The sequence below is a fragment of the Paramormyrops kingsleyae genome, chromosome 18, assembly GCF_048594095.1.
Source record: "Paramormyrops kingsleyae isolate MSU_618 chromosome 18, PKINGS_0.4, whole genome shotgun sequence".
Classification (NCBI taxonomy): domain Eukaryota; kingdom Metazoa; phylum Chordata; class Actinopteri; order Osteoglossiformes; family Mormyridae; genus Paramormyrops; species Paramormyrops kingsleyae.
The window spans coordinates 6346882-6363013 of NC_132814.1; the positions used below are offsets into that span (position 1 = coordinate 6346882).

Here is a 16132-nt window from a genome sequence, read left to right on the forward strand (position 1 = left end):
TGGAATTGTTACCATGATTGTAAAACTGCTCTGTGGAAAACAAATGGCATGTAAGGACAATTGGGTGTCTCCCAGTATCATACAGCCTGTTATTGCAGGGCAGTTGTGGAAGAAGATCAGTACAGGCGTATATTGTAGGCCCATGCAGTAGGGGCAGTGTGGCAATCCTAGAAACCTATTTAAGAGACTGGTTATTATGGCTGGATCACATGTACTATTGTTTGTGTCTGTCTATTTATCACGTTTAGCTAAATCTGGGTAATACCAAAAACATAAGCCCATTGGCCACACCTCTGCTCATCCCGAGCCTTTATCGGTTACGCGACCTAATTACAAAACAACTCGGAATCGAAAGTGAAACTTAGCGTGAAGTTTAGGAACACACTGCAAGTCATTATTCAACGATGGAGGATTTTCTGTATCCAGTTGAAGTTGAAGGCGAGTGGGGTTGCCCAAATCAAAAAGTGAAGACCAAGCTTCAAATATACTTTCAAAGTAAGAAAAAATCTAACGGAGGAGACTGTGTGGTTGAATACAACGAGGTTACCAGAAGATTTATCGTCCGTTTCAAATCTGATGAGGGTAAGTAAACCGATCAGCTGAGCTTTCATTTTGTATAAATCGTAGAATAATACAAAATGATGTACATGGTATTTGAAACGTATGTCTAGAAATGTCATACAGGGTGTATTGTTAATACTAAAACTTAAATAGTAAATAATCGAACTGCGCATAAATCATTCTCTACACTAATTGTAAACTGATCATTTAAATGACAAATTCTTATTTCGTATATATTTGCGTGGCTGTTATTCTTCGTTAAGTCAAGTAGTGCCGTCTGTGTCTTTAGTTAGGAGGAAAGTGCTAGAGAAAGGAGACCATGAAACTACGATAGAAAACAAGGAAGTGAAACTACGCGTTAATTCTTCGGTGAGCTCTACGCAAGCAGAGCCGCCTCAGACGGTAACAATCTGTAATAATTATGTGGAAGAATGTAATAATACAAATGCAGCTAGTTGTATATGTTGTCATCTTTTTTTCTTTTTCTAGGAAGGAGAGACCAGTAAGTTATCAGGTCAGTAATGGGCTGTATGGAGTTCATGCATACAAAAAGAAAGAAAGTGAAAAAATAGGGATTCAGCACACTTGGTGTTTGGACCCCTAATAAAATGATAAAGAATACCAATCAAAGGTTTGAGTACACTAGCTTAAAACCATAATTAAACTTTAAACTTCTTTACACACTTGTTCATTAGCAAGATTATATATCAATCCTATTGAGACATTAAGAATCAGAATTATTTTAGATTAACTGCCATTAGATGCAGAGAGGGCAAGAACATGTCCTGACCATGTTCTGGGTGTCTTTGCTGGTGCAGGGATTGGTGATCTCAGTAACAACGGCCTTCATTTATTTTAAATGCATGTCATTCCAGCAGGTTCATGACTAACTGGTAGTCCCTCATTCATAAGCAAGGCAATGGCACAAAACACACCTCAAAATTGTTAGCTATCTGGCAAAGTGAAGAGCAAGCCAAACTAATGACACAGCCTGTCCTATCTCCAGACTTCAGTCCCATAAAAAGTTTAGAAAATAAACAGGTCAGAGCAAAACAGATAGGAACACCTGCAGATTTCTGAGAAATGGAAAACACTCGTCACTTGTCATTCCCTGCTGAAGCCAGGCGCCTTTTGTTTATGAAAGTGCTATCAAGGCAAATGATTTTAAGTAATTCAACTTTCAGAGACAGGTTTCAGTATAATGCTGAAAATTATTTTACAGCAATTTTGCTCAAACTTTTGAGTCGCATGTGTATCCATTCATCTTCAAACAGAAATATAATTTTTAATATTCCAGATATTCAAGGTTCGGGCTCACAGGCTGATGGTGATCTTCCGACAGGAGCTGAGGGGTCTCCCCAGCAGCCTGTTATTGTTCTAGAAAAGGTGACAGAGAACTTCACTGAAGAAATGCTGGTCCTCATGGTGGAGAACATCAGTGATCTGACAGAGGCTGATTTCAGTCTGGAAATGATATATGAGAGACAGACAGCTGTCGTATCTTTCAAAAACACCAATGGTATGACACTGTATTCTTTCTGCATGTAATGTTAATTATTAAGATTTTTTTTTATTATTTCTCTTTAAAGTGAAACTGGGTGTTTTCCTAAAATTTGTAATATTTTTCTTGTGATCTGCTTCTTATTTCTTTGATATTTAGAATTTAACAAATAGCTTTCCCAGGTTCCTTTGTGTATCCTGGCAGATCAGTAGAAGAAATACACTAATGGTGGTACAGCAATTTTATATTTTAACTACTAGTCAGTAATATGTTTTTCTCTAGATGCTACACAGTTCCTGTTGAAGTGTGGAAAGAACAACAGATTCCAGCAGTCTGGATTCAATGCCAGGCTTCTGGAGCGTACCAGGAGTGTGAGGGTAGAGAATCTGCCCCCTCATGTTATGGAGGATATGCTACAACTTTACTTTGAGAGGAAGAAGGAAGGAGGAGGAGACATAGAGGACATCAAAATGATTCCTGAAGAACAAGCCGCCATAGTCACCTTTCTGGACCCTGAAGGTAACGTCACCCCTAATGATACTACTAGCATCCATATTTTACATCAGATCCCTTCATTTTTTATTAAGTACTATTTTTTTCTTTTAGTCACAGAAACCATACGAGGAAGGAAGCATCACATTTCAAAAGTCCCTGTAAATGTTTATCCCTTCTATACGTCTATCGGAACAGCCCTATATGGAAAAGACAGACCAAGATGGAAGTTGCCTGATCCTTTTACTGAAAGTATTCATCCTGCTGCATGGAAATTTCTGCAAAAGAGAAATGAAATTAGAACCATCAGCAAAGAAATGAGTAAATACTTCTGTGAAGTGCACCTGGATACTTCTGATGTCAAACTCACTCCTTTGCCTACTTTGCTAAAACAGAAGTGTTTGTCAGTGAAGCACATAGACAGCTGGAAAAAGAATGCGACAGACGCATTCCAGAACATAATGACCAAGTACAAGACCACTGAATGTGTTGTGAATAACCCTGTGTGGACGGTGGCTGAAAAGGAAATTTCCTCGGTAGCAAAACAAGATGTCATCCTACTGCATGATCAGACCAAAGGGGTTCTGACAGTTGCAGGCTTAGTTCAAGATGTTGATCGGCTGAAGCAAGTGGTTGAGGGAATCGTGCACAAAGTCACCAATCAAATAGAGAGAGCGACTCAAATAGTCTCTGAAGAGCTGCAAGTGCCCCCAGGCATGTTCTACATACTGCAGCAAGATGGCCTCCAGCAGGAAGCCAGTCATTACCCAGAGATGACTTATGCATACAAATCTGATGTCAAGAAGCTGATTCTGTCTGGTTTACCTCTTGAAGTGCTTCACTTGAAAAGTTGGATTTTTGAACATCAGCTGAAAATGAAACAGAAGCAGGTGGAGATTGAACCTGATATTTTGAGTTTTCTCAGTGCTGTCAACAGTGAAGAGATGTCGTCTCACCTCTTTACCTCTTGCGGCATCGCTGCTGTATACGGGGTTGATGGTTCCAACGTGGTGCTGACTGGAAATTCTGACAAGACTCTGGCTGACGCTCAGCGACGACTGAGGGATGCTCTGACATTTCAGAATATTGTCGTTAAGGACCAGGCTGTCTTGAGCAGACCTGAGTGGCAGATATTACACGAAAAGTTAAAGGACACTTACAGCTCATCTAAGAAGAACACAGTGACCATAAAGCTTACTGCCCAAGATAGAATCACAGTGTCTGGATTTTGTGAAGATGTGAAAGAAGTCTGTGAAAGCCTGTCTGATTTTATCAACAGATATACACGCGTGCAAGAGGTTGTCCAAGTCCAATCTGCTGCAGTCGTAAAATTTATTCAAGAGAAGAAAATACAGACAGCATCTGATGGTGACCTTCCGACAGGAGCTGAGGGGTCTCCCCAGCAGCCTGTTATTTTTCTAGAAAAGGTGACAGAGAACTTCACTGAAGAAATGCTGGTCTTCATGGTGGAGAACATCAGTGATCTGACAGAGGCTGATTTCAGTCTGGAAATGATATATGAGAGACAGACAGCAGTCGTATCTTTCAAAAACACCAATGGTATGACACTGGATTCTTTCTGCATGTAATGTTAATTATTAAGCTTTTTATTTTTTATTTCTACTTTAAAGTGAAACTGGGTGTTTTCCTTAAATTTGTAATATTTTTCTTGCGATCTGCTTCTTATTTCTTTCATATTTAGAATTTAACAAATAGCTTTCCCAGGTTCCTTTGTGTATCCTGGCAGATCAGTAGAAGAAATACACTAATGGTGGCACAGCAATTTTATATTTTAACTACTAGTCAGTACAGTATTATGTTTTTCTCTAGATGCTACACAGTTCCTGTTGAAATGTGGAAAGAACAACAGATTCCAGAAGTATGGATTCAATGCCAGGCTTCTGGAGCGTACCAGGAGTGTGAGGGTAGAGAATCTGCCCCCTCATGTTATGGAGGATATACTACAACTTTACTTTGAGAGGAAGAAGGAAGGAGGAGGAGACATAGAGGCCATCAAAATGATTCCTGAAGAACAAGCCGCCATAGTCACCTTTCTGGACCCAGAAGGTAACGTCACCCCTAATGATACTACTAGCATCCATATTTTACATCAGATCCCTTCATTTTTTATTAAATACTATTTTTTTCTTTTAGTCACAGAAACCATACGAAGAAGGAAGCATCACATTTATCAAGTCCCTGTAAATATTTATCCCTTCTATACGTCTATCGGAACAGCCCTATATGGAAAAGACAGACCAAGATGGAAGTTGCCTGATCCTTTTACTGAAAGTATTCATCCTGCTGCATGGAAATTTCTGCAAAAGAGAAATGAAATTAGAACCATCAGCAAAGAAATGAGTAAATACTTCTGTGAAGTGCACCTGGATACTTCTGATGTCAAACTCACTCCTTTGCCTACTTTGCTAAAACAGAAGTGTTTGTCAGTCAAGCACATAGACAGCTGGAAAAAGAATGCGACAGACGCATTCCAGAACATAATGACCAAGTACAAGACCAGTGAATGCGTTGTGAATAACCCTGTGTGGACGGTGGCTGAAAAGGAAATTTCCTCGTTAGCAAAACAAGACGTCATCCTACTGCATGATCAGACCAAAGGGGTTCTGACAGTTGCAGGCTTAGTTCAAGATGTTGATCGGCTGAAGCAAGTGGTTGAGGGAATCGTGCACAAAGTCACCAATCAAATAGAGAGAGCGACTCAAAGTGTCTCTGAAGAGCTGCAAGTGCCCCCAGGCATGTTCTACATACTGCAGCAAGATGGCCTCCAGCAGGAAGCCAGTCATTACCCAGAGATGACTTATGCATACAAATCTGATGTCAAGAAGCTGATTCTGTCTGGTTTACCTCTTGAAGTGCTTCACTTGAAAAGTTGGATTTTTGAACATCAGCTGAAAATGAAACAGAAGCAGGTGGAGATTGAACCTGATATTTTGAGTTTTCTCAGTGCTGTCAACAGTGAAGAGATGTCGTCTCACCTCTTTACCTCTTGCGGCATCGCTGCTGTTTACGGGATTGATGGTTCCAACGTGGTGCTGACTGGAAATTCTGACAAGACTCTGGCTGACGCTCAGCGACGACTGAGGGATACTCTGACATTTCAGAATATTGCCGTTAAGGACCAGGCTGTCTTGCGAAGACCTGAGTGGCAGATATTACACAAAAAGTTAAAGGACACTTACAGCTCATCTAAGAAGAACACAGTGACCATAAAGCTTACTGCCCAAGATAGAATCACAGTGTCTGGATTTTGTGAAGATGTGAAAGAAGTCTGTGAAAGCCTGTCTGATTTTATCAACAAAGATACACGTGTGCAAGAGGTTGTCCAAGTCCAATCTGCTGCAGTCGTAAAATTTATTCAAGAGAAGAAAATACAGACTTGGAAGACTTTTCTAACCTCTAAAGATGCTGAGGTCTTTTTTGAGTCAAAGAGACCCCGTATACAACTGAATGGAACACAGTACTCTGTCCAGGAAGTGAAGAGCTTCTTTCAAAAAATAGTAAACTCTCTTCATGTAGATTTCCTGAAGATTGTCAAACCTGGAGCAACGAAATATTTTCTGGAGAAACAAAACGTGTTCAGCACCTTGATTCTGAGGGATACTAACTGCATGGTGGTGTTGCAGGAGGACGTGATACCGGAGGAAATGGAGAAAGTAGGTAGCCTGTCAACTTACTGTAAGGTACAGATGCCCAATGGATTGATTATCACAGTTGTCAAAGCTGACCTATGCAAGTATCAAGCTGATGTGGTTGTCAATGCCTCAAATGAAGGTCTGCAGTGGGCTTGTTGTTTGCGTTGTATTAGGTAATAAGTAATCTTGGGATGATTTAAAATACACAGGAAGATTAGGTCATATGCAAATGCTACGCCACTTTATATAAGGGGCTTGAGCATCCATGGATCTTGGTATCTGCCGGAGTTCCTGGAACCGATCCCCCTGGATACCAAAGGCCAACTTTCAGTAACTCAGCAGGAATCTTGTTTTGTTACTGAAAAAGACAAAATATGTGCTGTGGAAATCTTGTAATGGTTTAAAAATTATCAATTTTTTTATTGCTGGTCGAAAATTCTGGTCATGTTCCCACTTCTTAAATTGTTTCATTATGCAGTCATAGCTTTCTCTGGGGTTGTTGGATTCTGACATATTTAATTGTACAGGAGCCTGAAGATGCCCTCAGCCAATTAAAATTAATATACTACTGGGACACAAATAAAGAAGAGCTTTGCATTCAAAGCTATTTGTAAAACAGTTACTGTTTTTGAGGTGCTTTGAATGGCATCATTGTATTTATGAGTCCATCTGTCCATTTTTCCATTCCAGTGTTTCAGAAGACAGTTTGCAGACTACAAGCTGACCCAAAGGGGGCGATACGGGCAGCATGATGAATTTCCACAAGCCACTGGCCCCACTATTCCTTTGCAACAGAGCTCCTCAGGTAGGAAGTCATCTGAGATCAGCATTTCACTTTTGGGGGGGCAACTTCTGTCATCATGATGTGCGCATGCACAAAAGTCACTTAAGGCAAATTGATTGAAGAGGGTGGTGCAGGAGGTAGTGCTATTATTCAGCACCCAGAGGGTTGCAGGTTCGAGCCCTGGTTCCTCTTGACTCCGTCAAAGTGTCCTTGAGCAAGTCACTGAACCCCAAATTGCTCCCAGTGTGCAGGTTGGTTCCTTGCATGGCAGCCTCTGCCACCAGTGTATGGAATCAATCATTTTTTTTATTTATAAAGCACTGTTAAACAACACCAGAATGCAAACCTAATTGGCAGAGTTGTTGATTGTGGATGAAAACTATGCAAATTTTAAATCATGTTCATTTCTGCTATGCAGTTGGTAGTTATATCTGTTGTTGCAGTGTGTGCACACCTAGAAACACGCATGGGGGGGGGGGGTGGTGTTCATCAACAGTTTCACCAACCAAGTAGTTACTCATAAAATTTTTATACCTGCAGAATCACGTCCACCTTCATGGTCTTTCTTCTTCCATCCAGGATTCTTTAGCCAAATCTCTACACCATCCCTGGGTGTGTATATGATGCGTGTAGGAAGCCTGATGTTGGAGGTGTCCTCTGGAGACATCACCAAGCAGAACACGGACGCCATTGTCAACTCCTCTAATGAATCATTCACTCTCAAAACAGGTGATTGTTGCATGATATATATTCATTTTGGGAAAACCTCTTCTGGTTTCCTGTGAAATGCAATTCAATTACATTGACAATATTTTTTAGTGAAACCTCTGCCAGACGTCTAGATCATGAATATATTGCGTTGGTCGGTCCAGGACCATATCAGTTAATCATAGACGCATTAAGCTTCCACCTAGATATCGGCTAGAAATGCCATTGCTTTGCATCTTTATCATCAAGCTAGTCCACATTCCTTGCCTCCATGGTTACTGCAGGTGTTTCCAGAGCAATTCTGATGGCAGCTGGCTTTGCTGTGGAGGATGAATGTAAAAGGTTGGGTAAGTCTTGCAGTCTGTGCTTCTCACAACTCTTTCCATCACTTAGATCCTCCATAGTGCACAAAAGAAACCTCACAGTGGGGAGCTTAAGGACAAAATTAGCAAGTGCTGCTTCTTTTAAATGTTTAAAATTTAGTTGCTCTTGTCTGGAATTACACCAGTAGTGTCTCTTCCTGCCTGGATCTTTGCATTGTTGCCTAAACAAGATTTGTTATTGTAAATTGGCAACAAAAAAATCAGTGTTAATGTAGACGGTTATTCTTCAGATTGGAATGTATTGTGATAACAGGAGGCCATTTTGGGAAGTAAAGTTAGGTCTGTGCTTTGTGCTGATTCCCTCGTCCTTCCCTTTCTCCCATCCTGTAAACCCGATCAGATACCTGTTGTGGCACCAGTATTGGTCTTTAATACAGATATCTGAGTCTGGTTTTTATTTTCTTTTTTGCTGAAAAGGATATTTTATCCTTCCTTTTTCAAACCAATATTGTGTTGATCCAGTCAGACTCTGTCCCCCCTCCCCAGTTAAACACTGGGTCATGCTTAGTTGCTTAGTTGGTTCCCACTGTGCACATAAGTTGTTGTTTTTGTTTTTAATATATTCACTCTTTCAGGTTCCCAGCCACACAAGGGTTATTTACTCACCCAGTCGGGACAGCTGTCCTGTAAAAACATAATTCACATTGTCGGGCAGACTGACCCCAATAAAATCAAGGAGGTGGTCTACAAGGTGCTTCAGGTGTGTGAAGAGAAGCGGTTTATTTCCGTCTCTTTTCCGGCCATCGGCACTGGTAAGTAAGCAAAGTTAATTGTGAATGACCAGTTCTGTGTCGTCTTATGATTTTTCCTTTCTATATTCTATGTATATTCCGTTGTGTTTTCCTAGCTATTAGTGCTGGGTGCCAGTTGCCAACAGTGTCCATCGGTGTAGATTAGGCTCCGTGTAGCTTTCGTGTGGGTTGCTTTTCCCAGCAAACATGTGACAACTGCCAGATGTGTAGATTGTCTATATTGGGTCAGTCGGTCCAGGACCACATCTGAACGTCTGCATGACAGGCAACTCAGGTTCAGTATTCGGACGTCTGACTATAATCTCTCTTGGATGTAGGTGTGCAGTTCCGTGTTTGAATGTCTGGTTAGGAGATTTTTTTGGACATCTGTGGGAACGCAAGTCAGGTGCTCAATACTGGACGTTTAGAAGACATTGTAAAAACTCTCAAAGGCTGTATTTTTGACACCTCTTTGGGTTGTCTCTACCAAGAGCGCAGCCTCCAGGAAGACATTCTGGGGAGAATAATCCCCAGTCCTTCACTAACACAAAAGACGACCTATAAACTACATGTGCTTCCCCTGACATTATTGACAACAAACAGATTTGCTTTTCTTATAGCTAAAGTTCCAAGCTGATCATTGCTACAGCTGTTTATACATGATGGTTCTGTGCATGTTTGCTGGGATCGGCCAGCTCGATAGTAACATCTAACTGGAACGCTGGGGGTTTGCTGGAGCGGTTGGTTAATTTCCAAAAATAAACTGTATTGTAAGGGGCAGTTGGCCTGTAATAACTAAATAAAAGACGAGTTAATCACTGCCACAGATAGCAATTTATACCCCCACTAGATAAAGTACAGGCTTGTAAGGATGCACACAAAAGAAAAGATAAAATAACTGTGTTTATTCTTATCAATTTATCTGGCCACGACACGTCTGTTTCATATAACAACTCTGCCATTTATACACCAAATAACAAAAACATATAGCTACATAACTAAATATAACAAAACCAAACTACAACATACAGTTCTATTAAATAAAGACACAATAAACCTGCAAATATTAGTCGTAAAACCAAGCACACCTGCTTAAGCGCATGATTGTGTTTGATTAACAACCATGAGCCTTTCTGAATGTAGCAAACGATTTCAGTTCATACAGAGTTAAAAATCATAAAACCAACATTTAATTTTGGTGGAGGCGGGAGCTGGAAAAGCCCCCATCTGGTCAACACTTTGACCACTATTCACCTTTTCACTGATTAAAATGGATACTTTTAAAAATCACAGCGTTCACTATAAGCAGCATTTCTACAGGAGTCTCCACACACAATCAACAACTCGGCCAAACCTCACGTAAATCCCTCTTCCGCTTTTATATTCATGACGTGTCAAGGTGCAAAATAATTGGATGCCGAGGACATGCCCCCCAACCCATCAGCTGACCCATTTCGTTCACACGGAAGACTGATAAAAATCACATAAAGTCCCCCCCCCCAAAAAAAAACCAAACAAACATAATACATCCATCCACCATAACCCTTTACAATATATTATCAAAGAAAATGATACACTTGGCAATGAGCAGGAGTGAGAGAAGAGTGAACAGCTCACTCTGTAAAGAAATGATATCCATTTTGCACATCTCCCAGGTGCTGGAGGAGTAAGCCCATCTCTGGTGGCAGATGCCATGATAAATACTGTGGTAGACTTTGAGAAGATCAAGAAGGGACAGTCTCTGAAGTGTGTGAAGATCGTAGTTTTCCAAGCAGGGATGATGGCCGACTTTCACAGGAGCCTGAAGACGAAAGAAGGCACAGATCAGCCAGAGGAGAACAGTATATTCTCAAGAATAAAAGGTATCAGAGGATCACAGACATATTTAGTGTCTTATCACTTAGACTCACTAAAATGTACTTTTAAATGCAAAATGTTCTTCCATGTTCCTTGTCTGCCTTTAGCAACTGACAGAAAATCCATTTTTAATGCAGAATGATTAGGTTAATAAACACACTTCTATTATTTGAAAATGTTGTAAAAGTCTTATAGTTTGTACATTTCCATTTATACTTTATTATTTCTCCGTTCATAACTTTCCATTTGTTATCAAACAGACACAATTACTAATGTGTTTGGAGGTATCAGTGTTCCACCTGAAGTCGAGGAAGATTTCACCATAGTAGGAGAAAAGTTCGCTCCAGCCATATTTCAGTTTTGCGGAGAGAGCCACGAGGAGGTGTCCAAGGCCAAGAAGTATGTCCAGGACCTCATCATGAAAGAACAAATGGAACATACCATCAAGGACAGTTGTATCGGCTTATTCACTCAGGAGGACTGTAGGAAGCTTCAGGTCCTGCAGAAGAAGTTGACAGTGAGCATTCATCTAGAGAAGCGAGGTGCTGACTCCGTCATCCAACTAGAGGGCCTCTCCAGAGATGTTTTGACAGCCAATGATAGTATTAAGGAAATGATGCGCAAGGTGGAGAGTTTGGACAGACGCAAGCGTGAAGCAGCCCTTGTGGGTGCCATGGTGGAGTGGCAGCATGACTCTTCCGGAACATTCCTTTCTTTTGACTCCTTCACCAATCTTATCCTTGAACAGGCCTTTGATAGCCGTTGTACTAAAGTTAAAATAAACATCAATAATTTGGAATATATGGCTGATTTAACTTCTATGGAAGCTGTCAGTGGAAGACAAATTGTCAAGCTCAAAAGAAAAGAAAAGAAAGGTAATTTGCTTTAGTATAGATTGTGTGTAATTGTACATTTAATAGTGGTCAAAGTAATTTTGTTGCTCTAGACGAATGCAAGTCCAGCTGAACATTGACTAAGGAGCCTGTGCAGAACTTCTCTAAAGACAAGAGATACAAACAATGCAGTTTACATTTTACATTCCTTTTTTCTTCATCAGTTGTGGAAGGTCTTCTGGGTGATTGGGATGACATGAAAGGTTATGAACTGCTTGAAGTGACCCTGGGAACCAGCTCTACAGAATACCAACAAGTAGAGGCCGAATTCAGGAAGACCGGTCTAAGCAACCAGATTATTAAGGTACTACCAGGTCACACTGAGCAGCTGATATCCAAGTACCAACAATGACTATCTTACTAGATATTCCAGCTCCAGTCATAATTATTTGTTACACAGTCATGTTTATTCATTTTGTAGATAGGCTTATCAAAAGTCAATCAATTACACATAATGGTCATTGACATAATTGATTCAGTAAATATTAAATTTATTGTGCTTATGGTTTATTACATGTACTTTGTTCAAATTGGATGAGAAGTTACAGTAAGACAGTGCTGGTAACCTGCATGAGTTCGTGTTTCATGACACACATGGTTTTGAGTCTCTTCGTAATGAAGGGGTTACATTTTTTAAACCAGAGTACTGGGTTTTGAGTGTGATACAGTCTTCAGATCTGGGAGAACAAGATCTAATTTAAGGAGATCATGAGGGTGAAAAAAGAACATTTTGGGAGGAATAGATTTACTTTGTAGTGGCCGGCTTGGTCCAGCAGCTTGGTTTCCAGGTCTGTGAGCCAGAGATGGATATTATAGATGTCGAATGGGATGATTTTGTTGGACTAGATTTTCAGATGAAACACAAGGTTAATACTGGAAATCATAATGACTATAACTGCTTCATTGGAGACGCATGGAAGTGCTGTACAGTATGTCTTCACAAACCAGTCATCTTCTGAGAAGATGGTCTTCTGAGCTTAGGGAGGTGGGATGTATAGAAACAGGCACCAATCCCTCATTAGCATGAAATTGTTTTCTATGTCTGCAGATTGTAAGGATCCAGAATAACACACTCTGGAAAAACTACCAGATCAAGAAGGATGGTATGGACAAGAAGAACAAACACAGCAATAATGAGAGATGGCTTTTCCATGGGACATGTGCAACTACCATCTCTCACATCAATAGCCAGGGTTTCAATCGCAGTTATGCTGGCAAAAATGGTAAGTGAATCTCCTTTTGTTCTTATTTGTTAATGTCTAGCTACAACACGTGATGGAAAAGACCAAAATAGGTATTGTAATAAACACCTTGGGTTTTGGCAGAGGTTCTGATAGTGCCAGTAATTGTGTTTCAGGGATATAGCACTATTTTTCAAACAATTATATGGATTATTATTTTTTATTATTTGGAAAGTCCTTCTGCTCCAGAATCTATGATAGCTGTTCAGGTTGAGATCCGTTGACTGGAGTGATTATGACTAAATGTTGTGTTCATGCTTCGAAAATCGTTCAGTAGCAACGTGTGTTCAATGTTTGGAACAGTGGGCATCCTAGTTTGAATTTTTCCCTGATTGTCACGTTTCAGTGTAATTTTATTAGTGTAAATGAAATGAAATTCTGTGAATCATAAATAACGTCTGTAATAACTAGGGCTGACTCGATTAATCGAAAGTCGATGATGTCGATGACATCAATATTTAAAAAAATTATTTTAATGAAATTACAATCATGAGTTCTAAGACACTTCACTTCATTATGACAAATGTTTTGCTTTTAATATAACAACGTAATTATTCTTAGAAGTTCAAATGATCACAAAGCACAATGGTGGTTTTGCACTGTGTAAATTTCGATGACATACTACACGGGTACCAGCATTACGCACAAGAAAGAGAAACACAGGCGCTATTGTGGACCACCAGGATAAGTGAAACCCCTGTATGTGGTGCCTATTTATAAGTATTAAGTTACAATTAGTACGGTGAGCTTTTAAATGTTCTTTGTCCTTGTAGTAAATACACCCGTTATTGAAGTGGAATCTCCATTGAATAAGTGTTTGAGAAAATGTTTAGGCTAAAATCTGGCCTGCTTCTACATGGATTGACAGTGCCAGTGTGTCTTCTTAGCATTGGGCTTGTTGGGACCAGTGTTATGCCACGTTCCATTTACCTCAGAGGCTGGAATTCGGAACTGGTAATGACATCACACACGAATTAAACGCGTTCCAGTACCAAGTCATAAAGCCATTTAACAATCCCAGGAACCCTTTTAGAAAAAAGCAAGATTTCTTGCTTTGCTGGACAACTTGTTGGATTTAAGATACCTCCCTTTAAATGGGCTTTATCTTCGTTCACTTACATTTAGCCCGGAATACCTTAAATCCGACAAATAATTACATAATGCAGCATTTATTGCATAATGAGTTGTTAAAACATCCCTTGTTACTGATAACATGGTCTACATGTTTACTTTGTCAGTTTAAAGTTACACAGTACCTGATACTTGTCAGAGCAGTGATTCATTTTGATGACCAATTTGTTTTTTCTGCAGCTGCAATGATAGGCAATGGGACTTACTTTGCTGTGGATCCCAAGTACTCAGCCAGCCACACCTACTCCAAGCCTGATGCCCAGGGGCACAAGAACATGTACTGGGCCAGAGTGCTAGTGGGGGACTTCACTCAGGGGTCAGCGGGTCTGGTTGTCCCCCCAGTCAAACGTTCAGGGAATGGTTCTGATTTATATGACAGCGTTGTGGACAATGTCGGCAGCCCACAAATGTTTGTCATATTTCATGATGTGCAGGCTTACCCTGAATACCTGATTACCTTCCACTAAAGAAAGTCCTTTCTTGTTTATAGATAAACATACTTCAGATGGGATTGTTAGGGTTCCTACATTACTTTTACATTTATCAAATTCTCAAACTGCCTTGGTTTCCTTTCAGAGGACTCACTTTTCAGCTAATTTCAAAGTTTGGTCGTTTATGTTGATCGACCAAGCAATGATGCCCTTATTGTTGTTGATTTGTTGCGTGTCATAAAAAATTGCACAACAATCACTTTTCCCAGGTTCTACTTTTAATTAAGCTGTGGGCTGAGTTGACACTACGGAAAGAAAAATACTTCAAGACGGCACACAAATACTGAAGGAATTTTGCCAATCCAGTCTCATATTCTCATTCTTTAGAAATTAGAGTTTTTTAGAAAGATTTTCTTAAAAACGCTGTTCATTAAAACAATTAATCATCGCTTAAAATGAAACTTCAAATAAAAACATTACAATATGCAAAAAGTTGAATTCTACAGCTGGGCATGTATCACGGGAATCTTTACCTGTGTTGCTATTTCATTTATTTGGCTGATAATTGGCAATAATAGAATAAAAACAAGTGATCAGGAGGCCTGCAGTTCTTTGCACAAGTAGCTGGTGATGGTAGGACCCTGTCCAATCACAAGGCACATGGAATAATGATGTAATCAATATTCGTAGTCAAGGTTTGCAAGTGTAATTTGATAATAATGTAAAAATCTGCCAGATGATCCTTTCTATTTGGGGATTACCATTATACTGTAAGTGCAGGTAGACCATATCAACATAGAACAGCATATAATAACAGATATTGTTTTGAGATTACATCATGTAGGCCTACATTTCTTTAAATTTAAATAAACTGTAAATAAAGTAGTTATGTAATGATTGTCCTTATTTCCTTATGCCTATTTTTATGTTGTTCACTTAAGATTGTACACAATCATATTTTTGTGTTCTAATGGAAGGAACAACCCACTGGCCTGACGCTGGAATCCAGTTTGTCAGCTAAAGACTCTGAGTATGTGTGCTTCTGATAACGTTTGAATCACCCTCCTGAAAACTGTCACTCCTCCTCCTCAGTGGTCACAATGTCACACGGTATCGAACATCCAGAAGGCTCCTTTAAGGACCTTTGTTGCCAGGAGATCAGGCTGGACACCCTAGGGGTCTTGAGCACTGTCGGGCAATGCAGCAGCCGGCCACATGTGCGACAGAAATCTCAGTTTAGCATAGCATACAGCAGGGAATTTGTGTTTCCCCGTCCTTACGGGATTTCAAAGAGTTTTTTTGTCATTGTTGTGCCCAAAAACACTTGATTTGCGTTTTTTTTTCTCAAAATTTGCGATGCAACTTGTTGAGCTTTTTGCAGGATATTTGCATAAATTTAAAAACTGCAAGTTTGGGATTTTTGAAAACTACTACCAGTGAAGAAAGAGACATGACTAATTACTTTATTTTATATCACAAAACCAATCACATTTCTTTTTTGAATTCAAAAACCAAGGGTTCGTTTACTGAACTGGACGCCTTTACTGGTGATTGTTGAGTGCAGTGCCATCTACTGGTTATTGGAAATTTGTACACCAGTTATTCTGGTAGTTTACAGTATGCTGTACGGAGTGTACGGTAATAAAAATTGAACGTGATACAGCCATGTTGGTAGTCTTTGGTAGTGTTGGAAGGTTACTAGTTGTTAAAATTAGTGCTGTCAAACGATTAAATTGTTTAATCAGATTAATCACAGGGTTGCTGTG

The 16132-nt window shown here is 39.9% G+C and overlaps 1 protein-coding gene across 1 annotated transcript; it reads left to right on the forward strand.

The window, feature by feature from the left end:
• Positions 1-2: 2 nt before the first annotated feature.
• Positions 3-15251, forward strand: LOC140577611 (protein mono-ADP-ribosyltransferase PARP14-like). The gene is made up of 17 exons (XM_072702451.1): positions 3-582; positions 851-963; positions 1051-1075; positions 1859-2080; positions 2345-2581; positions 2669-4114; positions 4385-4621; positions 4709-6228; positions 6898-7012; positions 7571-7720; positions 7984-8046; positions 8658-8834; positions 10469-10675; positions 10931-11545; positions 11728-11867; positions 12612-12786; positions 14116-15251. The coding sequence occupies exons 1-17, from the start codon at positions 405-407 to the stop codon at positions 14400-14402; spliced, it is 5907 nt and encodes a 1968-aa protein (XP_072558552.1). The 5' UTR covers positions 3-404; the 3' UTR covers positions 14403-15251.
• Positions 15252-16132: the final 881 nt, after the last annotated feature.